Source organism: Lynx rufus, unplaced genomic scaffold, assembly GCF_022079265.1.
Source record: "Lynx rufus isolate CCGP_SWC_20201006 ecotype Redwood Valley unplaced genomic scaffold, mLynRuf1.p SCAF_15, whole genome shotgun sequence".
In the NCBI taxonomy this organism is placed as follows: Eukaryota; Metazoa; Chordata; class Mammalia; order Carnivora; family Felidae; genus Lynx; species Lynx rufus.
The window spans coordinates 10,373,167-10,399,017 of record NW_025814829.1 but is presented as its reverse complement, the minus strand read 5'-3'; the positions used below and the strand labels follow the sequence as shown (position 1 = coordinate 10,399,017).

The 25,851-nt window shown below is 36.0% G+C and overlaps 1 protein-coding gene across 1 annotated transcript in view; it reads right to left on the bottom strand.

Moving 5' to 3' along the window:
• The window catches only part of USH2A (usherin), a 754,837-nt gene that overhangs the window by 113,292 nt on the left and 615,694 nt on the right, over positions 1 to 25,851 (bottom strand). The window contains exons 56-58 of the mRNA XM_047077230.1: positions 18,184 to 18,367; positions 16,561 to 16,718; positions 638 to 796 (exon numbers count right to left, since the gene is read on the bottom strand). Of these exons, the coding sequence (XP_046933186.1) occupies positions 638 to 796; positions 16,561 to 16,718; positions 18,184 to 18,367 (501 nt within the window). The remainder of the gene's footprint in view (positions 1 to 637; positions 797 to 16,560; positions 16,719 to 18,183; positions 18,368 to 25,851) is intronic.

The window sequence follows — 25,851 nt, the reverse complement described above, 5'->3', positions numbered from 1 at the left end:
GTGAAGCAACATGTTTTATACACCAATACGAGTTACATCTTTTCTTCTCTTATCAATATATGATGTAACATTTGGATGGATGAAGGGACTGAGGGAGGCTCTTCCTCAAGACCACTCAGATAGATGATGATTTCATAGACCACTAGCCTATGCCATAGAACTCAAGGTGACAAGCTGCGTATACGAGATAAGGTTCAGGGAAGCACCATAAAATACGTAAGATTCATTTGAGCGTAACTCAGCTTATAAATAATGCCTCCCCTCACCCCCAAATAAAACTTAAATAAACCAAACTGAGTACCTTTTCTTGAAAATTTCACAATACTTATTTCGTTTTATATTACCAATGATTCCTTATGTGATCTAGGTGTTTTTCTTTTAAAGGGCCTTATAAAACAAGACTTTGCAAAACCACCATTTTAATATATTTAAATATTCATGATTTAATGTGCAGAAATGCATAATGCTTCATTCAATGGCAGGCTCTGATTTTTCTGGGTAAACAGTCCAGTACAAATAAGAAATGAAATGTTAGTCTTTGTATTTGAATTAAGAATCTATTCCTTTTTAATGAATTTTTTTTTTCACAAAATGCTTTTTTTATAAAAGCCCAGGACAAGTGTCTGAAGACTTTCACCATTTTGACACGCTTGTATCCTTATCTCATATTGTGTGAATGGAGCCAAATTTTCCAGAAGGATGGATTGATGATAACCAACAGAGGTGGTCAGAGGTGCCACACTTCCAGCATTGAGTAGGACATTGTACTCCACAGGCATTTGGGGGATAAGGATCCCTTTAAAGAGAGAGAAAGAGAAAACACAAAAGTATGCTATACAAAATGGCCAACAAATATTTGTCTTTTAAAAGCAATGTTATCTTTAAAATAGTTTAAATTAAGTATTACTGAATGTAGCAATGAACAGTTGCATGAATGTATATTCCAGAAGTAAAACAATGTGTATCACCCGTTTTCAAAAACAAATGAAGTATATATAATTGTTCTATTCAAAGGGATACTCCACAGGCAAATAAAAACAAAAGCACGTTCCACTTCTTAAAAAATACAAGGGAATTAGAAATGGTGTCATATATTTTTGCTAGGCTTACTTACTCTTAAAGTACATAAAAAACCCCACCAGTTTTGCTTGTGACAATAATTTTTCTGTAGGCATTGTGTATGCATCCAGTCTGACACAGATCCTTGACATAATAGCCCATAAAGTACCCAAATCATAGTCTACCTAGAGAATTCCCAGTGCATTAATTATTGAGTCAGGACAGTCCACTTTGTCAGGGAGACTTATGGACCTAAATACATATGAAATTTGGGTTCAAAAACTGTCATTTTTCACAATGCTTCCTAAAGAAAGAAGGTCTTGTCAGCTTAGCCTCTTCACAATCTAGTCATATAATTAAATGCCTGTAAGTTTTATTTGGTCATGAACAACATGGACTTTTCTTTTTCAAGGAGAGTCTACGAGCCTCGAATGAAGAATATAAGGGAATTTCGCGCTAAGCTTGCTCATTGATCTGATAGCTTATAACATTTGTGGGTTTAATTACTTGCCTTTGTAGTGCTTAAATATGTTTCTCTTGGCTGTAGAAACAATGAAATCAACAGAACAGGACTCAATAACCCTTGAGAAATGAGGTCTAAAAAAATAAAATGAAGGTTTTTTGTAGATATACCCCCAATGTATAAGGAGTGGAAGAGCCAGTAAAAGCCAGAGAAGCTCTCAGGATTTGGTGCAGGATGGATGAAAATAAGGAGTCTCTGAAGGATATATGCATCACAGTCAGGAGTGATGAGTTGTTTCCTGGAAAGATGCTAGATTTCGCTGAACCCAGACTGGGAATTTTTGTTCTAAATTGGAGCGTCCTCGTTAAATTATCTTTGTCCTAATAGCTTAAATTACTGCTATTCTATCACTGATTCTTAAATTCTATCTCCAGCTTTATATCTCTCTTGCATTCCAGATTTCTATTTTCAACAGCCTACTTTACAGAGTCCTCAATCTCAACAGGCCTAAAGCAGAATCACTATATTTTCCACTCCCAAACCTATTCTTCTTGGGTTTCCTTTCTGTTTCCCTAAGGCACAGACAGGCCTTACAGTAAACCCTTAGGGTAAGGTTTTTAGAGTAGACCCTGCCTTTTTTTACTCAGTTGCAGCCATAACCCAAACAAGAATAGCCATCTCATTGCAATCCAGTTTTATGCAGGACAGCATACATTATCTAATACTACCAGAATGTCAACTTCATAGTCAGGGACTCTGTTCTCCCCAGTGTGGTTCCAACGCCTAGATTTTAGCACAAAGTTGCAGCTCAACAAATGTTGGTTAACTGACTGACTGAATGAATGAAACCTCAGGACAGTATTGTAAAGTAAATTGTATTACCTTTTTTTTTTTTTTAATATGAGAAAACCAGGGCTTGGGGGAGTCAAACAATTTGTTCCAGATTGCACATTGATTAATTGGGATAGTCACACTTGAACTCAGGCCCATCTGATACCAAAGCTTATCTCTCTATATTATGCTCTCTCTTGGTAATGAAGATTTGGATTAGGACAACTGGGGGGAAAAGGAGAGGATAATTTTGAGATAACATGGGTACCCAGAAAGAACAGGTATTGGACACTGATTCAAGGTCTGGGAAAAAAAAAGTGATGGAAAAATTAAAATTCCCACTAATGGAACAAAATTATAGGTGAATATTTAAAGTTCTGAGGAGCAGGTTTCCAAAACTGAACCACACACACCCTGGATGTTTGTGGACTTGTGTTGAAGTATTTTCAAGACAAGGACAAACATGGTACCTCTTCCTGGAATATCAGTTTGACCCATAAAATTTGGGAAATGCGTGGCCCCACTGCCTGAGTGATGGAAACCTGCAGAATCCCACTTTTCCTTGTTCACAAAAATTTGGTATGGATTTTTCTTCCTAAAAAGGCCCAGACTAGAAAATTATAGGGTTATTGACTGATTAGAACTTTTACTAGTCAGTCATTTTAACTCTAAAGTTACCTCAGAACTAACCATATGACAACAGAAAGAGTTTACACTGACAAAATCAGTGTGTTGAACAAGTCCTACTCATGATGCAATCAAAACACAACTTAATTTTAGTTGTTCACTGTTGCTTTAAAATGAATTCATCATGGGTAATCTTCTATAGATACAGGATGAAAATTTGGCTGGGCCCACGTTTCTGCTGAATCTCAAGTAATAGGCATTTCTATGTTATTTTGTTTCCATGAAGAAAAAAGATATCGAGACAAAGATTAATGCCTAGAAAATTCAAATAAATTTATTTTTCTCTTTAATGGCTTCATGAATACACATAATGGGTTTATTTAGAAAAGATTCTTAAGGCCTAATTCTGAACTGTAAGACAAAACTGGGAATGGTTTTACTGCTTCCAACAAGACTGCTATAATTAAAATGAAGTTTGAGAGTTGATGAAGAGAGTTGATTATAGGGACCATTTGAGACTCTCGGTTCATTAATGGAGAAGGAAAACCTATGTGCTGTATTAGAGGTAGAATAAAGAAAAGTATAATCAGGCTTTTTCCCCCCACTAAAAATGTTCTTTGGAGATTGTTGTTCAAAGTAGTAAAAAAGATTGAAGAGCGGATCAGGGACTTTCTCAGTTTGCAGGTGGACATCTCAGCAATAAGATATGTTTATGGAAATTTCCATTCATTCGGAATGGCACAGTATTCTACCTCACATGCTGGGAATTTCTCCTTATTGTTACCCTGACGTAGTCTGTAAAGCAGTGGGGGGGGGGAAAGTTGCTGTTTGTATCCACATATTTATAATAAAATGAAGACAGAAAGAATTGCCTGGACATTGAACCTATTATTGGGGTCAGCTTTCTCCAGAGCAACCTAGTATCTTGAAATATAACAGCATATTACTCTTTACCCAAAGAGATTAGTAAAAAACAAATTTTTCCCCTAATGATAAATTATAAAACACACTAAGGTTTGGATGAAGACAAACACATTGGAATACAATGGCAAATTTGTATGAATCTTTAAGATAAAAAGCAAGACCTTGAAGAAATCACAAGCTTAGGGTAATTGCTTTAGGCTGTTACTAGACCTCCTGGGATTGCATTTTCATTCTTTCTTCTCTGTTTCTAGGGTAGATTTTATAGAAAAGTTTGACAAACACACATTTGAAAAATACTCCATCGTTCATGTTGAACTAGACAAACCACAGAATGGAACGAAACAGATCAAATCCCTCCTCTGCCCTTATTTGTTTCTGATAAGTTACCTAACCTCTATGAACACCGGCCTCTTCATCTCTAAAATGATGATACTCACAGCCATCTCACAAAGAGCTATAAGGATTAAATTAGAAAATGCATGTAAAACATTTTAGTGCTTTCCTACAACATAGAAAATGCTGAATAAATGGCAGACATTTCAGCAAAACAAAACGAAATGGAACAAAATGCAAAACGAAACCCACAACTATGACTCTCAAAGTTTTATGTGTCCTCAAACACTCTGAACTCACCTTTTATATTGTTTCTATTCCAATTACAAGTAAATGTTATATTCTGTCAAGTAAATATCTTTATAACAATACTTTATCTAATTTTGTTTTTTATGAATACTTGGATACAATCAAACTGTATTCCTATGAAGATGTTTTATTTTTCAATTCTAGCAGTAATTTAGAACAGTCTTTTCTCCAATTCATCTGACATATGTCTTCAGTCTATAGCTACTGGTCTGCTTCCAGTAACTTCTCTGCTTAGAAGGACAGAACTCCTAGGGGGTCAAGGAACACAATTGCGCTTCTGCTACATTTCAAATATAGACATAACCTTGGTCTAGGTTTAAACATGGCCAGTCAAGGCATGAACCTGGAAAATGTATTTTTCACGTCTTGGTTAATTGGAAATAAATGTCCTTTACATATACCTATGAAGTGTTGAAACAGAAAATGCTCCTTGAAGCTGTGAGCATGTCAAACACTGACATGTATTTAGGAAAGAGGGCCCCTCCACTGTCATCATTTACAGGACTGTGACATGAAAGCTTCCTGTGTTCCTGGAAGCCCTGTGCCATCTGCAATGAGTCTGAAACGACCTAGCCCCCTGGTATTCTGATGACTAAATGAAATGAAATGGGCATATTTGTTAAAGTCAGCTGGGAAGCCACACGACTTGGTTAGTTCCCGAGTTCATAAATTTATGTCAGAGCAAGAGGAGCAGTGGAAGCTCAAGTGAACCAATTTACCCTAAGTGCAAATGGCAGTTTTGTTATTTGGTGTCAAAGTTACCAGTCGCACAATGACAAGCTGCCATAACACATTTTCTTGTTCACTAAAGAACAAGGATTTCGTTGGTTAATATTCCTTGCAAGGCTCCTTTTCATAATTTACAACAACTAGATGCTGATAGGTTATTTAACATTTATGAAGTTAAGATGTAATCAGAAAAACCCTGATTATCTTTACAAATAAAAAAGTTAAATTATTCAACTTTTTTTTTTCTCCATGGCTTCATTTCACAGCAGGTGCATACTTTACAATGGGGCAAGTCAATCAAATAATCCTTTTTAAAAATCTTTTTTTAGGAGCTGGAGCAGCAACAATTCTAAGAGGAAAACTATTAATTCGGTTTGGTAGCTGCATTTGCTTCAAAACATTCGTTGCACTTAATGTAATGCTCTGAACAAATCAGCCTAAATTCTTGCTTGTATATTTTGGTAGGCATATTTTGGTTATGCCCTTTCGGAAGTTTGGAAGGGAAACAAGACTCTCTTAAACATACATCCATTCCAACTATATGGAAATTTTACATAACTTTGTATAATATTTATCATTTTATGGCCTTTCTAGCCTAATAGATAATAGGATTCATGACAGGAAGGACAATGACTCATTCTTCTTTGTAGCTCTCAGGGTGTCTAGCATTATGCCTTGCTCCTGAGTGGGGCTCAGCAAATATTCTTATGTTCATTAAAATGAAGACAGGAATCAATACACCCAAAGGCTAGTGAGTTATATCTCATGGAGTCTTAAGCTACAAATAAAACACTCCTACTGGATTATCGGACGGGCTGCTCTTGAATTACATTGTCCTCATTCATATTTGCTATATTTACAGCGAAGTTATTTTTTAGCTTTGGAACTGGATCATAGTAGAAGTTAGAAAAAAATCATTTGCTTTCTGCACTAGGCACTGTTTATGTAGAAAAATACTGAGAAAATATAACCGTGATTTTGACTACAGAATTTGGAGTCAGATCCATTGTGGGTTGGTTCTAACACCTACGTGTAAAATAACCCAGATTACAAAATTTGGTAATATCTATATTGATTTGTTCTAATTAGTAAAATGGGCAAAACAATAGGGTATACTATATTAGATTGTTAAAAGCATTAAATGAGATACATGTAAATTTCTGAGAAAAATGTCTACTACATATAAGAACTCAGTAAAGCAAGAAATTCATTAAATAAAAAAAGCAAAGGCAACAAAATAAAAAACTCAACAAGTGTGACACATCAACTACAAGCCTTCTGCACAGCAAAGGAAGCCATCAACAAAAGGAAAAGTCAACCTGTGGAATGGGAGAAGGTATTTGCAAACCATTCATCTAATAAGGGGCTAATATCCAAAATATATAAGGAACTCATACAGCTCAATAACAAAAAAACAAATGAACCAATTAAAAAATGGACAAAGGCTATGAATAGACATTTTTTTTCCCAAATAAGTCAGACAAATGGCCAACAGGCACATGAAAATGTGCTCAACATCCTTAATGATTAGGGAAATGCAAATGAAAAACGAGATGCCATCTCATACCTGTTAGAATGACTATTATCAAAAAGAGAAAAGATAACAAATACTGGTGAAGATGTAAAGTAAAAGGAATGTTTGTACATTGTTGGTAGGAATGCAAACTCATATTTCCAGTTTACTATGGAAAACAGAAAGGAGGTTCCTCAAAAAATTAAAAATAGAACTACTATATGATCCAGGAATTCTACTTCTGAGTATATAGCCAAAGGAAATGAGATAATTATCTCAAGGGCTATCTATACTCCCATGTTCATTGCAACACTATTCACAATAGTCAAGTTACAGAGACAACTGAAGTGCCTATCCATGGATGGATGAAGAAAATGTAATACACACACACACACACACACACACACACACACACACACACTGGAATATTATTCAGCCTTAAAAAAGGAAGAAAATACTACCATTTGTGACAACATGGATGAAACTGGAAGGCATTATGCTAAGTGAAATAGCCAGACAAATACAATAACTTATGGTATCAGTTATGTGTGGAATCTTAAAAAAAATCAAACTCCTAGAAACGAAGTAGAATGGCAGTTTCCAGGGACTGGAGGATGGGGGAAATAGGGTGAAATTGGTAAAAGGGTACAAACTTACACTTATAAGATGGATAAGGTTAGAGGATCCAAGATATAACATGGTGACTATAGTTGACAATACAGTACTGTATAATTGAAATTTGCTAAGAGAGTAGAACTCGTATTCTCACCAAAAAGAAAAAAAATAAATATGTGAGATGATGCTTGCATGAATTAACTCAATGGTGGGAATCCTTTCACAATGTATATATGTCAAAACACCACATTGTACTTTTAAAATATATTATAATCTCATTTGTCAATTATACCTCGATTTAGCTGAAAAAAAGACGGATTTAACACTCTTCTACATAAAATGTAAATCATTGAAACGAGTTTTACACTTTCTTCTGAAGTTCAGCTTGGGTTTTGCACTTATAAGAAAATTAAAATAATTGTTATTGTTGAATCCCAATTAATGTGATGTAATTTTTTAGAAAGCTTAATGCCTATTTTGGCTTTAAATGGCTAGTAACTGATCTAATACACTGCTGTTGATGAGCTAACTGACCACCAAGATGCCTAATGTCTGTGGATACACTATATTGTGCCTAAATACCCTTTATCAAAACTTTGTTAATAAAAAGCATTTTTATTCCTAACCAATATCTTTTTATTTCTAAGAAATGTTAATTGAAATGATTTCTCATAGAAGAATTGTTGCTAATTCTTTTCTTTAATGGACCAAGAGATGAATGTTAATGGACAAGAACCAGTATTTTGATATTATGCATGAAACCCAAATAACACAATCTTTAGTGAGAAAAGTGTGTTGGATGCGGTGACATTGTTAATTAGAACATGATGAAGGGCTAGAATAGTTCAAAATATAGTCATCACCTTGATAAATTAGAAAGACTCATTATTGCCTTCAGGGTTTAAATAATTTTGAATGTTTGGTTTCTGAAACAGCAGGAATATCTCTATTCTTATTCTGAGTAAACCATTTATGTTACATGAAATATTTGCTTCTTCATTTTCTATGATTTTTTACCCATTAGTTGAACATATATCCTTTGCTGTATTTAATATGAATGTGTATGAGCTGGTAAAAGGTGAGAAGGAATGGTTAGGAATAAACTAGCCTGGCTGACATCTGTAGCTTGAATAATAATAGCCAGCATCCAGGTAGTGCCCACTAAATGCTTACCCATGCTCTCTCACTGACTTTGCATAACAGCAGTACAAGGTAAGCATTTAATATCCCCTTTCACAGATGAGAAACCTGGAGTTCAGAGACACTGTGCAACTAGCCCAAGGCCCCAGAAAAATTAGATGGTTGACCCCGTTCCACCTAGAAACCAGGATTTCCTTTTCAGAAATAAGTGGAAAAAAAAGATAGGTATCCAGAAGATGACATACAGCATTTGGAAAATATGTGTATGTGTCCTGTTTGTCTTTAAAGAAGAAATATGTATTTGTGTATGTGTGAATATACAAATATGTATTTGTTCATGTCCATGTGTGTTTGAGGTTGAGTTACTGTGGAGGCAGGAATAGGCTTCTAAAGGAAACCAAGTGTTTGACTAATTTTAAGCAGCAGAAAGTCCAAAATTTATTTATACTCAACTGACTGATGAATATTAGAAGCTTACTCACTATTTGTTCTTTCATTAATTCAGCAAACATTTTATAAAGATATGCTATTTGTGCACCATCTGATTTGGAGATACAAATGATATACAAAAGAGTAGAAATCTTGATTTTCTAGAGCTTGCAATTGAAGTATTTTGATAATCTTACTACTGACATTTATCTTATCAAGTAATAATGATATGAAAGGGAACCGGGGTTTACTGGAAGGTAAGAGAATGTCTACCAAGGTTTTAAAATAGTATTTGAATATTCTTTTTGTGGACTTTTGAGAAATGACTCCCTCTCCCACCTTACTAAAATCTTTCTGCATTTGGAATCTGGCTTTGCTAAGTCATGTCTATTCTTCCTGGACTTTTGGATTGATAGGCAAAGACTTCTGGTTACTAGCTCCTTCACGCCACAGGAGAAAACTATTGCCAGGTAGATATTTTCCCTTTAGGGGCTCACCATTTCCACAATTAATTCTTCTGATCTTGACATTTCCAGCCAAAAACATTTGGTTTTTGCCAACACCTAGCTCTGTTGCTTGGCCCTCTGGGCTACTATTTCAAAGAGCAGAGTTGCTGTATCCCAAATCTGAAAGACGTTGGGTAATAAATAAAAAGTTTGATTTGGATCTCAGAGTTAAGCCAAAGACACGCAGAGACTGCATTCGCAAGGCAGTTGTAGAGAACAGACCTGAATTTGGATCTCGGCTCTGCTGTGTAACCTTGAGTATATCATATCACTTCTTTGAGATTCAAATTTCTTTCTTTCTTTTTTTTTTTAATTTTTAATGTTTATTTCTTTTTGAGAGAGAGTGAGACAGCATGAGCGGAGGAAGGGCAGAAAGCGAGACACAGAATCTGAAGCAGGCTCCAGGCTGTGAGCTGTCAGCACAGAACCCAATGTGGGGCTCGAACTCATGAACCGTGAGATCATGACCTGAGCTGAAGTCGGACGCTTAACGGACTAAGCCACCCAGGCGCCCCGAGATTCAAATTTCTTATCTTAACATGGAGATAATGATATTGTCACCCAGAGTTTGCATGAGTATTAACTGAGGTAAAGCAAGGAAAGTGCTTATCAAAGTGTTTGGCATATACTAGAAATTTAACAAATGGCAAATATAAACAAGTGATACTATGCATATAAATGATATTTGTCAATAGTGTTTCAATTATACTTCCCCTGAATATTCTCACACATTCCCGGGGCCTCACTTCCTTTTCTGGTAGGATTTATAAACATGTATTAAGACTTAATTTATAGATATCATTGAAACAATAATTTATAAGCTGAAAACACACTTAATTGCCTAGGTAATGTTCTGTTGCCAAGCAGCTGCATAGATATTTTTTTCCTCCAGCAACTTACCTGTGTAAAGTCACTCTATTCACACTGACCACAAAACAAAATACGTGTAAAAAAAAAAAAAAACAGTTAACTGAACCACCATTTTGGGTTTGTACATTCAAGAGAAAGTGGTTTGATTCATGTGTTCAAAGAAATATTGTAATTGACCACTTTTGCTTGGTGTATGATTCATGACTACTAAATTTGAAGCACATCAAAATCATCAGGGGAACTTAAAAAAAATCTAGATTTCTTAACTTCATCCCCAGAGACTTTTATTCAGTAAACTTGGGGTTGAGAATTGGTCTTTGCAAAAGTTTTCTGGGTGATTCTAATGTTCATTCAGATTTGGGAACTATAGGGATGGAATGTTTAGCCATTTTTTTCAGTTCCGCTTATGATGTCATCATTTGTAATGGCAGGGGGGTATGGTGAATACCCAGAAAGCTCTTGATTGTGAGCAAATAAACAACCTCTGGTTATAACAAGTTTGTTTTCTTTCTGTTTAAGACATATATTTGTGACTATTCAGAAACGGAAAAATGTTTTTATTATCCAAATCAAAACACAGCATGAGGTAGTTTCCAGTAAAATCAACTGTAGATTATACACAAGTCAAAATCATCTGCCTGTTTACTGAGTTCAAAATCCTTCTAGGCACCAGGAAAAACTTTAATTTAAGATTTTAATCTTTCCATATATTACAGGGTTTCTGTAATGGATTTTGTGCATCTGAAACTAAAAGATTGACAGGTCTGGATATTATAGATTTTTTAACCATTGGTTACATGGTCAGAGTTAGTGTGTGAGGCATTTCTATGATATCCCCTAGGCTGCACTAGACTGAACAATTTCCACAAAGCCTGAGGTAGACAAGAGTTAAGGTTACATTTAAAAAAGCAGAAGGTGTGTTTTATTCCACAACAATTCTTTTCTGAGTGGAAACATTATACCCTAAGCATAAAAATATGATGTTGAATTCAAAGGAAAAATGACAAAATGCAGGGAAATTCTAAAGAAGTCTTAAAAATTTACAAACACAATCCTGCAGTGCACAGTTTTATCATTTTAAAACCAGGGGGCTTGGAACCTAGCAAATGCTGAAGCAAATACATTTTCAAAATAAATAATTGAAGACAAAAATAATTTCCCCCAAAGAACCATCACTACTTACAGAACATTACACAGTGTCTGCCAGTTATATAAATTACCTCCTGTAATCTTTGCAACAACCCAAGTGTAGGTGCTATCGCTATTTCCATTTTACAGACGCACAGAACAGAGACTCAGGGAGAAAGACTGACTTGTGTAAAGTCAGCTCACAGGTGGAACCATTGGGCTATGAATCCCGGTTTTCTCTTTCATCTCACACCCATTGTCTTCAGGTCCTTACGGAGTGTAAGGTCTTCAGATTAGCAATGGCAATTTATGTGTATAATAATGTTAAAATGACAAGAGATTTGATAAGCCATGGAACTTCCTCATCACATGGCTTGGAAATCATTAATTTTGCTTATCATCTTGGACTTTCTCTTACTGTTCTTTGAGAATTTGGGTTGTAGAACACCCTGGTCTGAGTCCGAGAAATCTCTGGTTAATAGGCTAAATCTGGTCTCTGACTGGCTCTTTGCTGCCTCATTTTACTTCATGGCACAAAAGCACCACAGCACTGTAAAGATGCCAAGGAGAAATATGCTAAAAGATGGCGAGATGGCAATGCTGTTCCATGCAAGGAGACGTTGACGACTCTGTAAAGGGATATTCAAGTTTGTACATTTTCCACAGCAGAAGATATGTGTTTTATTCCATCAAAACTAAGGACAGAGTTCAAGAAGATCTGTGTTCCTAAGACTGAGATAAGGAGCATAGCACTTTATGACACAGGCTGGCACCAGTGATTGTTCCTTTCTGTTGTTTAATTTAATGTGTTGTATATTTATATTTTAAAACAAAGGTGGATGGAATCATTTATATTTAATATCTTGGAGAGACTTACATTTTTCTTTACTTATAAAGCTCTTGATACATTTTCTCCTGTGAATTTGACCAAATTAAGGCCCTTTTGTTTTTGATCTTAGGTTAGGACATCAGAAGGCTCTTGGTTTATGAGAATTGAAGTTTTATATATTAGGCCTGTATGTTACTTTCTTGACTATATTACCTGTTTTTAGTTTTTATTTTAATTCCAATTAGCTAACATAAAGTGTTATATTAGTTTCAGGTGTACGATATAATGAGTAAAGAATTCCATATGTCACGTAGTGCTTATCACAAGTCATATTAAGCCCCATCACCTTCCTCAAAAAACTAAAAATAGAACTACCCTACGATCCAGCAATTGCACTACTTGGTATTTATCCAAGGGATACAGGTGTGCTGTCTTGAAGGGACACATGCACCCCCATGTTTATAGCAGCACTATCAACAATAGCCAAAGTATGGAAAGAGCCCAAATGTCCACTGCTGGATGAATGGATAAAGAAGATGTGGTGTATATATACAATGGAGTATTACTCAGCAATCAAAAAGAATGAAATCTTGCCATTTGCAACTACGTGGATGGAACTGGAGGGTATTATGCTAAGTGAAATTAGTCAGAGAAAGACAAAAATCATATGACTTCACTCATATGAAGACTTTAAGAGACAAAACAGATGAACATAAGGAAAAGGAAACAAAACTAATATAAAAACAGGGAGGGGGACAAAACAGAAGAGACTCATAAATATGGAGAACAAACTGAAGGTTACTGGAGGGGTTGTGGGAGGGGAAATGGGCTAAATGGGTAAGGGGCATTAAGGAATCTACTCCTGAAATCATTGTTTCACTATACGCTAATTTTGATGTAAATTTTAAAAAATAAAAAATAAAATAAAAAAAAATAGTCATCTTAAAAAGAAAAAAAATAATAGAAATGTTGCATAACCATAGATTTATATCTTATAAAATGATTTCAACCTGCAAAAAAAAAAAAAACAAATCCCCATCACCTATTTAACCCGTCCCCCACCACCTCCCCCTCTGGTCACCATCAGTTTGTTCTCTATAGTAGAGTCTGTTTCTTGGTTTCTCTCTCTCTCTCTCTCTCTCTCTCTCTTTCTCCACCCCCACCCCCATCCCTGCCTTGGCTCATTTGTTTTGTTTCTTAAATTCTACATCTGAGTGAGATCATATGGTATTTGTCTTTCTTTGACTGGCATTTCACTTAGCATTATACTCTTTAGTTCCATCCATGTCATTGCAAATGGTAAGATTTTATTCTTTTTTTATGGATGGACAATATATATACATTCGTTCTTTATCCATTCATCAATTGATGGACTGATGGGCATTTGGGCTGCTCCCATATCTTGGTTATTGTAAATAATGCTGCTACAAACATAGGGGTGCCTATATTCCTTTGAATTAGTGATGTATTATTCTTTGGTTGAATACCGGATAATGCAATTGCTGGATCTTAGGGTAGTTCTATTTTTAACTTTCGAGGAACCTCCATAACTGTTTTCCACAGTGGCTGCACCAGTTTGCATTCCCACCAACAGTGCAAGAGGTTCGCCTTTCTCCACACCTGCGCCAACAACTGTTGTTTCTTGTGTTTTTCATTTTAGCTATTCTGACGTGTGAGGTGATAACTGCATTGTAGTTTTGACTTGCATTTCACTGATGATAAGTGTTGATAAGCATCTTTTCATGTGTCTGTTGGCCATCTGTATGTCTTCTTTGGAGACATGTCTGTTCATATCTTCTGCCCATTTTTAAAATTGGATTGTTTTTTGGGTGTTGAGTTTTATAAGTTCTTTATATATTCTGGATACTAACCTTTTATTGAATATGCCATTTGCAAATATCTTCTCCCATTCTACAGGTTGTCTTTTAGTTTTGTTTGTTTTCTTTGCTGTGTAGAAGCTTTTTGTTTTGATGAAGTCTCAATAGATTTTTTTGCTTTTGTTTCCCTCACCTCAGGGGACCTATCTAGAAAAAAGTTGCTACAGCTGATGTCAGACAAATTACTGCCTGTGCTCTCTTCTAAGATATTTATGACACTAGGGCTCATGTTTAGGTCTTTAATCCATTTTGAATTTATTTTTGTGTATGGTGTGAGAAAGTGGTCCAGTTTAATTCTTTGTATGTTCCTGTCCAGTTTTCCCAACACCATTTGTTTCCCAACACAATTTCTTTGTTGAAGATTAATTGACCATGTAATTGTGTTTTTTTTCCTTGGGTTTTCTATCCTGTTCTATTGATCTATGTGCTAGTACCATACTGTTTTGATTACTACAGCTTTCCAATATAACAAAGTGAAATTGTGATGCCTCTGCTTTTCTTTCTTTCTTTTTTTCAAAATTGCTTTGGCTATGCAGAGTCTTTTGTAGTTCCATGCAAATTTTAGGATTGTTTCTTTTAGTTCTGTGAAAAATGTTGTTGGTATTTCAATAGGGATTGCATTGAATGTATTGATTACTTTGGGTAATATAGACATTTTAACAATATTATTTTTCCAATCCATGAGCATGGAATGTTTTTCCATTTCTTTATATTGTCTTCCATTTCTTTCATCAGTGTTTTATAGTTTTCAGAATACAGGTCTTTCACCTCTTTGGTTAGATTGATTCCTAGGTATCTTATTATTTTTGGTGAAATTGCAAATGAGATTGTTTTCTCAATTGCTCTTTCTGCTGCTTCATTATTGGTGTATAGAAATGCAACAGATTTCTGTACATTGATTTGTATCCTGCAACTTTCTGACTTCCAGTACTATGTTGAATAGAAGTGGTGAGAGTGGACATCCATGTCTTGTTCCTGACTTTAGGGGAAAAGTCCTGTTTTTCTCCATTAAGGATGATGTTAGCTGTGGGTTTTTCATATATGGCCTTTATTATGTTGAGGTATGTTCCCTCTAAACTTACTTTGTTGAGGGTTTTTATCATGAATGGATGCTGTACTTTGTCAAATGCTTTTTCTGCATCTATTGAAATGATTATATAGTTCTTATCCTTTCTTTATTGACGTTATGTATCACATTGATTTATGAATATTGAACTAAACTTGTGACCCAGGAATAAATCCCACATGATTGTGGTGAATGATTTTTTTAATTTACTGTTGGATTCAGTTTACTAGTATTTTGTTGAGGATTTTTGCATCTCTGGTCATCAGACCAGATATTGACCTGCAGTTATCTTTTTTGTGGTGCCTTTATCTGGTTTTAGCATCAGGGTAATGCTGGCCACATAGAATGAATTTGGAAGCTTTTCTTCCAAATGCCAGCTTAACTCTTTTGTTTTGACAGAGATAATTGTTCAAGTAAATGAAAAATGTATCTTTGCTAATTATTTTACGGAACGGACCTACCGACGGTCAACATGGCTGTTAACCAATTATTTTCAGTGTAGTTATTCTGATGGAGACAATAGAAATTTGTGTCAATTTTATCTAATGATTAGATATTAAACATAAATCACATATTTTGAAGTGAATTTAACACTTTAATGCATTACACATTGTACTTAAAATTTCCCTATGTTCCTTATGTTTAAAGACAGGTCAAAGAGATTTCACTTTAATCCTTACTCCACAGTAATGCATTCAGATTTGTACCTGAAGATGATGCTTACATCAAAATATGATAACACACTAAACCACAAAAGCAAGTCGCTAGTGACTAAATGGCACAATGGAGGCTATACAGCTCAGAGAGGCAAAACTCAGCTACCATAATTGGTCACAACCTGAGGGACATGGATAGAGTAGACTGTTGTCTTTCTGAATTCCTTATTCACTGCTGTAATAAAGACCAGATCATATAACATCAATGATCCAATCTAGGAAGTCCTGTAGAATGAATGTTTAGGTCATTCAGGCCTATACGACTTACCTTGGATATACATTTAAATAAGGAGACAGATTTGAGTACTTGAAAGAAAGTATTACTTTGATAGAAAAGTATATATGTAGGTATCTAGGTATCTTTATCTACATATCTACATCTGTATCTATATGTATATATGCATATACTTACATATGTATAGACTCAGCAATGTGGTTTAGATTATTCTGTTTATATTTACCCAGGAGACAGATTATTTCCTTCTCATTTACTAAATTCAGACATTTCCATCCTTATCTCAAATGAACTTTCTCTGAAATGTTTTACGTATACACATGCACACACACACACACACACACAGGTTTTATTTATTTACCTGGTGGAGTCCAAGCTACAAATATGGAATAAGGCCCGATTACTGTGCTATTACACGGAGGCTGGATTTCCTCTGGTGTGAATACAGGTGTTTGTACAATGTAATCATCACTAGGGCTGCTGCCACCCCCATTTGTAGCTTCCAGTTTATAAATGTATCTATATTAAAAAGAAAGGATTGTGATAAGGCAATGCATAAGAGATGCGAACGATGATTTCTGGCTTTTCTCTCCATTGTTTGGTCGACAGTTAATGACAAAATGCAAATTCTCTGCTCCTTGTCCAGAACCTTCACTATTGACTTGATAGTTTTTTCAGAACATGCATCATTCTCTCCAGACTGCCTTATTTTTGTCCTTCTCACTTTATTCCTAACCCTCTAAGTAATCAATAACTTTTCATAAAGATTTCAGGAAAGTCCTGGAGTGTGCCACTAGATTGTGGAGGATTCAAATGAATCTTTCCCATTTTTAAATGGGTTGGGGTTCAGGGAAAGATGTTCAGAGGAAGATGTTTCTAAATTGATCTGCTACTCTCCACAATAAAACTGAATTGATCTCTACTCTCTGCAATAAAACATCTGTTGATCGAAGATATATTTTGTCTTTGCTGAGAAATGAATGGGAATGAATTGCAAATATGCGGAACTTTTTCCCCTAAAAATCACTCTATCTATATATAGTGTAGCAAGCAGAGAAAACATTATGCTAGAAGAAAAGGTAGTTGATGTCAAACAAAACTCCTTAAATCTCTTTTATTGCTGGTTTAAGAATGCATGTTTTTGAAGATAATTTGATAATTTCTAAAGCTTAATTCTTTGTGCATTTTATATACTTAAAAATCCTCATGCTCTTCTGTCAAATAGAAGACTACTTACATTTTTTTAAAATGTCATGAGCCACCTGGGTGGCTCAGTCAGTTAAGTGCCCCACTCTTGATTTTGGCTCATGTCATGATCTCATAGTTTGTGAGTTTGAGCCCCGCATGGGGCTCTGTGTTGTGTGGTGACTGCTTGGGATTCTCTCTCTGCCTCCCCCCATTCCCTTCTCTTTCTCAAAAATAAATAAACTTGAAAAAATAAATTAAAAATGTCATGTACTCTGAAGGCTAAAGTAATGAGTTAGCACTTGAGTCTTCAACATCTGAAATGAATGAAAAGATCTCATCAGCTATGAAATGGCTAATGAAAGAGGAGATTATTTAACCTATTAATTTAGTATTGTTTCATTTAGACGGTGCCTTGGTGGCTCAGTCTTTAAGTATCTGACTTTGTCTCAGGTCATGATCTCACAGTTCGTGAGCTCAAGTCCCACGTCAGGTGAGTTTGGGTACCAGTTTAGGTGAGCTCCAGCCTTGCTTTGGGTGAGCACAAGCCTTGCTGTGGGTAAAACATGAACCAGCTTTGAGTGAGCACTGCTTCTCTCTCTCTCTCTCTCTCTGTCTCTGTCTCTCTCTGTCTCTCTCTCTGCACCTCCTGGGATCTTCTCTCTCTCTCTCTGCCCCTCACTCACTTGTGCCTCCCCGCTCTCTCAAAAATATTGTTTCATTTAAAGATGCACACTTTTCAACCCTGAAAAATGTAAAATTCTAACTATATGATTGGTAAAGTTTTCTTTGAGTTTACCTGCTGTTGGGCTCCAGGTTTTTATCAGTGAAATTCTGCTCCTCATTGCCACCCAGGAAAACCAAAGTTCCATTACGACTCAATTGATATTGAGAAATGAGGCCATTGGGCTTTTCTGGCGGACTCCAATATAATTCCACTGTCGTAGAATTGATGATAATGTGTCGAGGTGTCACCCAAACTCCTGGAAAAAATAACACAATGAGGTTTTATTGTTGGAGTAAAATATACACCTTATCAAAAGTCACACCATCACCTCACATACTATGATAATTTTATTTTGTTGATAGAAAATTTCATGGTAAAGTTAAAAAATACAGTTTCCATACTTTTGAGGTAAAATAGACAATTGGGTATAAATATATTTGTCAATGCTTTGATTATTTCATTTGTGAATTGCCTTTAGAAAGTGAATGCCAGACAATTAAGTGGTAGAAAATTTCTCTATCTTGGCTGTTACTCTGACTTTAATCAAGACCTGAGAGACTATCCAGGAATTTTATTTTTATTTTATTTTTTTAATGTTTATTTATTTTTGACAGAGAGAGAGATAGAGAATGAGTGAGGGAGGGGCAGGGGGAGAGGGAGACACAGAATCCGAAGCAGGCTCCAGGCTCTGAGCTGTCAGCACAGAGCCCGACGCGGGGCTCGAACTCACAGACTGCGAGATCGTGACCTGAGCCGAAGTGGGACACTCAACCGACTGAGCCACCGAGGGGCCTCAAAGACTATCCAGGAATTTTAAACTTTGATACCTACTTATGTGGAATATGTAGAAGTAATCATAATACAGTATTTACCTGAATTTTTAAATTCAGCGAATAACATACTTTGCCTTTGCCTCTCTGACACCATGTGCTATGCTCTTTTTCATCCTTTTTCTCATTTACTGGCTCCTCTTTCCCTACTGGAACTCAAAATTATGTGGTGCTTCAGAGACCTAGGCTCTCTCCTCTCCCTTATTCTTCCCTCTTCTTACTCCTTCTTTCTAGGGGATCTTCATTTAGTCTCAGTTTTAAATACCATCTCTATGTCGAACATTTCCAAATATGGATCTCTAGACTGAAATTATCTCTTGGCTTCAAACTCATGAACCCAACCGTCAACTTGACACCTCCATTTGGATGACTAATTAAGTTTTTTAAATTTTTTTTTTCAACGTTTTTTTATTTATTTTTGGGACAGAGAGAGACAGAGCATGAACGGGGGAGGGGCAGAGAGAGAGGGAGACACAGAATCGGAAACAGGCTCCAGGCTCCGAGCCATCAGCCCAGAGCCTGACGCGGGGCTCGAACTCACGGACCGCGAGATCGTGACCTGGCTGAAGTCGGACGCTTAACCGACTGCGCCACCCAGGCGCCCCTGGATGACTAATTAAGTATGAAAGACTTAAAACATCCAAAACAGAACTCTTGGTTTTTCTGTTATAATCTATTCCTCTCCCAATCTGGACCATTTTCTTGGTCAAAACCCACAAAATGTTATTCTTGAGGCTCTCACTGTTTTCACCCCCAAGTGTAGTGTGTCATCAAATCCCACAGGTTCTACCCTGAATATACACAGTTCTCTCTACCTTTATGTCCACCTCTTCTGATCCAAGCTATGTTGCTCTCTCTCATGAACTTCTATCACAGCCTCTAAACTGGACTCTGTTTCAAAACTTGCCCTTCTCTATTTCATCATAATCTTTGCAAAGTGAAGAAAGTCTGCACATAAGTTATTGTAATCTTTGTAAAATATACAGTCCTTTTGAAATTAGTCACACAATTCCAATCCCTTATGATAATCTGTATTATCATATCTGTATTATAATCCTGCATTCTTTCTGGCTCTGGCCTGCCTGGCTCCAACCACAAGAGACTCCTTCTATCCTCAGAATGTTTCCTGTTCTTCGTCACCTCTGAGATTTGCACTTCCATTCCTTCTGCCTGGAACACTTTTGTTCATGACAACATGACATTTTTGTAATTTATCCTCTTAGTTCAGTGGCCTGTGTGACTATAATCATATCAGGGAGATCTTATTTGACCAACCTTCTCTAATTATAACTGTAACATTTTCTAGAGTGATCATAACCTAGTTTTTCTCTATCCTATGTCTTTTTCTACTTCTTCTTAGCACTCATAACACAATAATCTTTTTTTCTTGATATTATCATTATTTCTATGTTGTTAACACTGCATGGTCTACTTCTTTCTCCTGCTTCAATATAAAGTTAGCTTCATGAGGGCAGGAATCTTCTATGTATTTTTGTCAGTGTATCTTTAGGGATAGATAGCACAATGCCTAACTGATATTGAATAAATGAATTTATTGCAAATACTTCCTGCAAATTACTATGTTAAGCACTATAGTCAGTTCTAGTTCTAGAAATATAAACATGAGTAAGCTCTGGCTTGTTTCTACAAGGAATTTCCTCTTCTGAATAAAAGTTAAAATATACACACAAACAACTGTTATTCAAGGTCAAACATTCAAGCACTCTTACAGATGCACATATTGACGGAGAACCTAGGCAATGAGGAAGATCAATCCTACCATTTCATGTTGTCATCTAGGTATGCTCTGAATAGACACTGTAACTCTCTTCTTCAGCTTTTAAAAACTCATGCAATATTAGGTTCCCTGTAATCATTAGTGTTTGGTTGATTGTATCTCTGGTGTAAGTTATCCAGTAAGGGATAATATTTCAACACTTTTAAAAGAAAAATTTCCAGGACATTCAAAGGCAATTTATTTAGCAACATCCTGAAAGAACCAGGATACATTTTTAAATGGCTCAAACTTGCTAATTTTCTAAGGAACAACTTATTCCTGAGAAGAAAGTGTTCATTTTGTTCTGAAAGTTTACTCTTAGATACTTGGATAAATACACCAATCATAGTATACAGTTATGTCTGGGTTTCTCTGCCAACAGTTGGTAGATGAATCAATCATCTAGAGTTCTGACACAAAGATGATATTAGTTTGTTGATTTAAGAGATAAAGTGTAAGTTTTAGTTCATAATCTGCTTCCTGGAGTCCCATATTTTTCACCTTGGAGGGTGTATACAAAATCACCAAGGTGCTAGAAAGTCTATTGCTTAGTTTCCACTTTGAATCAGTAAATGCATCCTGTGGATATAGAGTTAATGAAATAACATGAATCAAAATCTTGGGTTTGCCTCATGTTTTAAATAAAAATTGAGTTTGATATTTATACAAGTTGGTGAAAGCTCTGGTCATGTTGGTAATAATTCTGTGTCCATTGATTTGATTTATAAGAGGAAACAGAAATGTGTAAAAAATACTAAGTACTATGGTTTTATTTGTATAATGGCATGGGGACATGATTATCTTAGCAACTGCCAGAAATCTTTGATAGAATAAGACCCACTTTTGGTGAAATGTCTTAAGAATCCCAAGTGGAGAATCTGCCTTCCTCTCTGAGCATGAGTCTCAGGTGGCATCAGAAAAAAACCTATCGTATATAATAGAAGGGCAGAATTGAGAAAACTCAAGGGAAGGAAATGGGTGGTCATGAGAGAAATCACCTAGAAGGCAGGTGGGGGGCAGGTAAACTACACGAGAGGTATGAGAAGAAAAGGTCAGAAGGAAATCTTGGTAGATCTTTTGCAATAATAGCTACCAGAAAAGGGACATGTCTACTAGATTTGTTTTAAATTTGTTTTGAGTGCCATGCAATATTACCTGCTTATTTCTCTACAGATCTTGATTCCAATTCAAAAATCCCAACATTTATTGTGGATTGACTTTCCTTTGGAAGCTAGTGAAGGGACCCTGTTCTGTATTGGCTTCTGTCATGGAGGCCTTGACTTTTAGATTATTATTAATTGTTAATTTATTCGTCCAACATTCCACTCAATTTTGTGTCACTTTCTGTGTTGGGAACTGTGGATGTGGGGGTAAAGACAAATAGTCTTTACCTTTCAAGGACCCCATAGTATTGTGGTGAATAAAAATGAACAAATAAAAATTTATAATCCAGTTTGCTGAGTGCTGTAAGAAAAGGAAACATAGTGCTTTAGAGCACTTAGGAAGGGTATCAACACAGACTGGGAGTAATATGGGGATAGAGGGGAAGCAGGAGAATTCTAGAAGGGGAGAAATGTGAGCCCAAGTTTGAAAAACTGGGAGTTAGCTGAGTTAGTGAGAATGTAGGGAAAGAAATCAAAACTGTGGGAAAGCCACACAAAGTCTTTGAAATATGGGTAAGTATGGTAGAATTCCAGGTACTTCAGCATGACTGGTACACTGGAGGGCATGTGAGGAAGACAGAAAGATTCAACAGATGGGCAGAGTTTAAAGTTTGAGGGGTCTATTTTGCTTTACTAAGAAGATGTGGATTTTTTTTTTCCTGGAAGGAAATGGGATTTTATGGAGGTGACTTGGCAAAAGGGAGGAAAGAATTGGAATGGGAATATGAGGAAGAAGAGAAATCACTAGAGGCAGGAAGACTAAATTATGAAAAGTTATAGGAGTCTGAACTAAGGCAACACCAGAAGGGATGGAAAGGAAGAAAGCATTTTTAAAAAATCCTTAAGATTTAAAATTACTAAGATTTTATGAAGAACTACATATTACAACCTAAAAAAAAAAAAAAAACAAAAAAACAGAGAGAAACATCAAGAAGGCCCATTTTGGGGTTTAGGTGATGAGGTGGATGATTATACCTGAAGGAGGAAAAAAAGAAAGAAAAGTAAGTTAGGAAGTGAGGAGAGAGATTTTAAGAGTTGAATACTGAGGCTGAAGTATTTTCAAAACACCTAATAAAAACATCTATAGACTGGTGGGTGCACAGGCCTTGAATGAGTGCAGACTTTGTGAGAGCTGTATACTTTGGGAGATTGTACTTGAGGATTCCAAGGGAGACCGTGTAGTTACAAGTACGAAGAATAGAGGAAGAATCTAACAGTTAAAAAAAGGTGAGAGGACGAGAGATATGGAATGTGACTGAGAAAGATTCATCTTCCTTTCCTTTTTCCTTTCCGCGTTATCAATGCTAGAGGTAAACACGCCTGCAATTTTGCATGATTGAACTGTAAAATTAATTAGAGTTGGCTGGTATGGCAGCAATTCTAAAAAGATGGAACAAAAATCCAATTTGAACTCTTCCTATTTGACTAAAAGTACACAATTTTCTATGAGGATAAAATTGTAGAGAATTATGTCCAACTTATCAATGGGGTAGTAATATACATTAACTTTTTTCCCCTGGATTGAAAATGAGAGAAGTAAGAGGAGCTCAGGGTGGCTATGAAACGATGTTTCTTTTAATTCTCTCCATATTCACTTAGGACACTCAAGTGTGAGACCTTACCTTCAAACTATGTCTGATTTACTCAGGCATTTTATAATTAGTTATGCTTAGATTATTAATTTAATGGGATATAACATGTTTATTTCCACTTTACAGTACAACAGAACTTAATGTGAGTCCTGATTTGTTCTCTTCCAACCCCCAAGTTAAGTACTCAGACTACATTTATGTCACATATAGGTTATTCACAAATGGCACTTATACCGCCAGAAAATGGATTCTAAATCCATGTTTGTTCTGCAGGGGAAAGCCCATTTCGTTTATTATTCCTTTGCACAGTTATTTGTGTTAAAGGAAAGGTGCATAAAGTTAAAAAAAAAAAAGAAATCAAGTAAAACATTTCTCATCTCACACTCCCATGTGTGGTTGCATGTAATTTTTTCAGTCATGAAATCTGAGCTCTTTAAATAATTTTTTGGGGGGAAAGGTGGGAAAATAGATGCATATTTTCTAAGAATTTAAATATACGGATTTGATGAGTACACTGAAGCAAGAGACCCTGTTATTTTACCAGGTTTGAGTTGCAGCCAAAAATGGTTGATAGATCCTTTAGAAATTATCCATTATCATCAAAGTATCCATTTGATAGTTTACCTTTCCAAAAAATCCACTGCTGGTTTCTTCCTTTCAAAGGAACACTAAGCTTTTTGACATGAAACATTCTTTATATAGAAAACATCATTAGTGAAATCCTGGTGAGGAGCCATATGCCCCATATGTGGAATTTTCCATTTTATTCCCCATTTACTGGTAGGAAGTTCAGGTCTAATATTCTGAGGTACAACAATCCCTTTCATTAGAAGAGTAATGGACAAGCAGTTCAGGACTCTCCAATGGTAATTAACATTATATTTCTGTTTATAAACTCATGTATGCCTCTGTTTCCCCCACATTGAAAACAGGCAGACAATAAAGATGAACAAAATAATTAGTTGATCACTAACCCAAGCTTCTGAGGTTATCTTTCTTCTAAAAGTACATGATAACACCCACTCCAGTTCCCAACCCATTGGTAACCGTTGTTATGTACATATGCTTCCAGAATTTTTTCTATATTTTTATTTACCTATAGAAACGAATATTATTGCCTGAGCATTTTTATACATAAAGATACTGTGCACTATTGCAGTTTTAATTTCCTCTTTATATGGTTAGATTGTCTCATTCTTTTAAAATGATGCATGGAGTTTCATAATGTGACTATACCTGAATTTATTTACCAATTCCCCTACTCATAGACATTTAAATTACTTCCAACTGTTTTCCATTAAATAAACAAACAAAAATGCTTCAATAAACACCCTGGTACGTGTCTCCTTATGCATTTGTTGAAAGTGTGATTTTCTGACATAGACAATGAATGTGAAACTGCTGTGTCATGGAAAATTAACATTTTAAATTTAATAGACATTGCCAATTTGCCTTCCAAGGTGATGGCCCCACTTTACATGTCCTCAGTCTGTGTTTGGTTCTTCCTCTCCTCTATTGTGAATTTGTTAGAATCTTTGTTCTTCATGGTCCATCTCAGAACTCACTCGCACCACAAAATATTTTTGATTTTCATGATGAGTTATAGTCTCTCCTTGTTCAGATTATCCTGAGCATTCTGTTCATTTTTCTTTTTTTTTTTTTTTTTAAATTTTTTTTTTTTCAACGTTTATTTATTTTTGGGACAGAGAGAGACAGAGCATGAACAGGGGAGGGGCAGAGAGAGAGGGAGACACAGAATCGGAAACAGGCTCCAGGCTCTGAGCCATCAGCCCAGAGCCTGACGCGGGGCTCGAACTCACGGACCGCGAGATCGTGACCTGGCCGGAGTCGGACGCTTAACCGACTGCGCCACCCAGGCGCCCCTTCTGTTCATTTTTCAATTGAAGTACCGTTAACATACAATGTTGGGGTACCTGGGTGGCTCAGTGGGTTAAGCGTCTGACTTCGGCTCAGGTCATGATTTCACGGTTCATGAGTTCAAGCCCTGGACTGGGCTGTCTCCTCTCAGTGCAGAGCCTGCTTTGGATCTTCTGTCTCCCTCTCTCTCTGCCCCTACTCTGTTTGCTCAATCCCTCTCTCTCTCTCTCTCTCTCTCTCCCAAAAACAAACATTTAAAAAACAACAAAAACATGCAATGTTATATTAGTTTCATATGTAAAACATATTGATTTGGCAATTCTGCACATTACTTAATGGTAAGTGCAGTCACCATCCGTCACCATACGCTATTACAGTATTATTGAACACTTGTTTTTTCTTAACATCACTTTTCAGATTCTCTGTCTTTATGTAAGTTTGGGAAGTTGTACTGTGTCTTCAACTTGATGACAAGTTCATGATAGTGAATATTTAAGTCA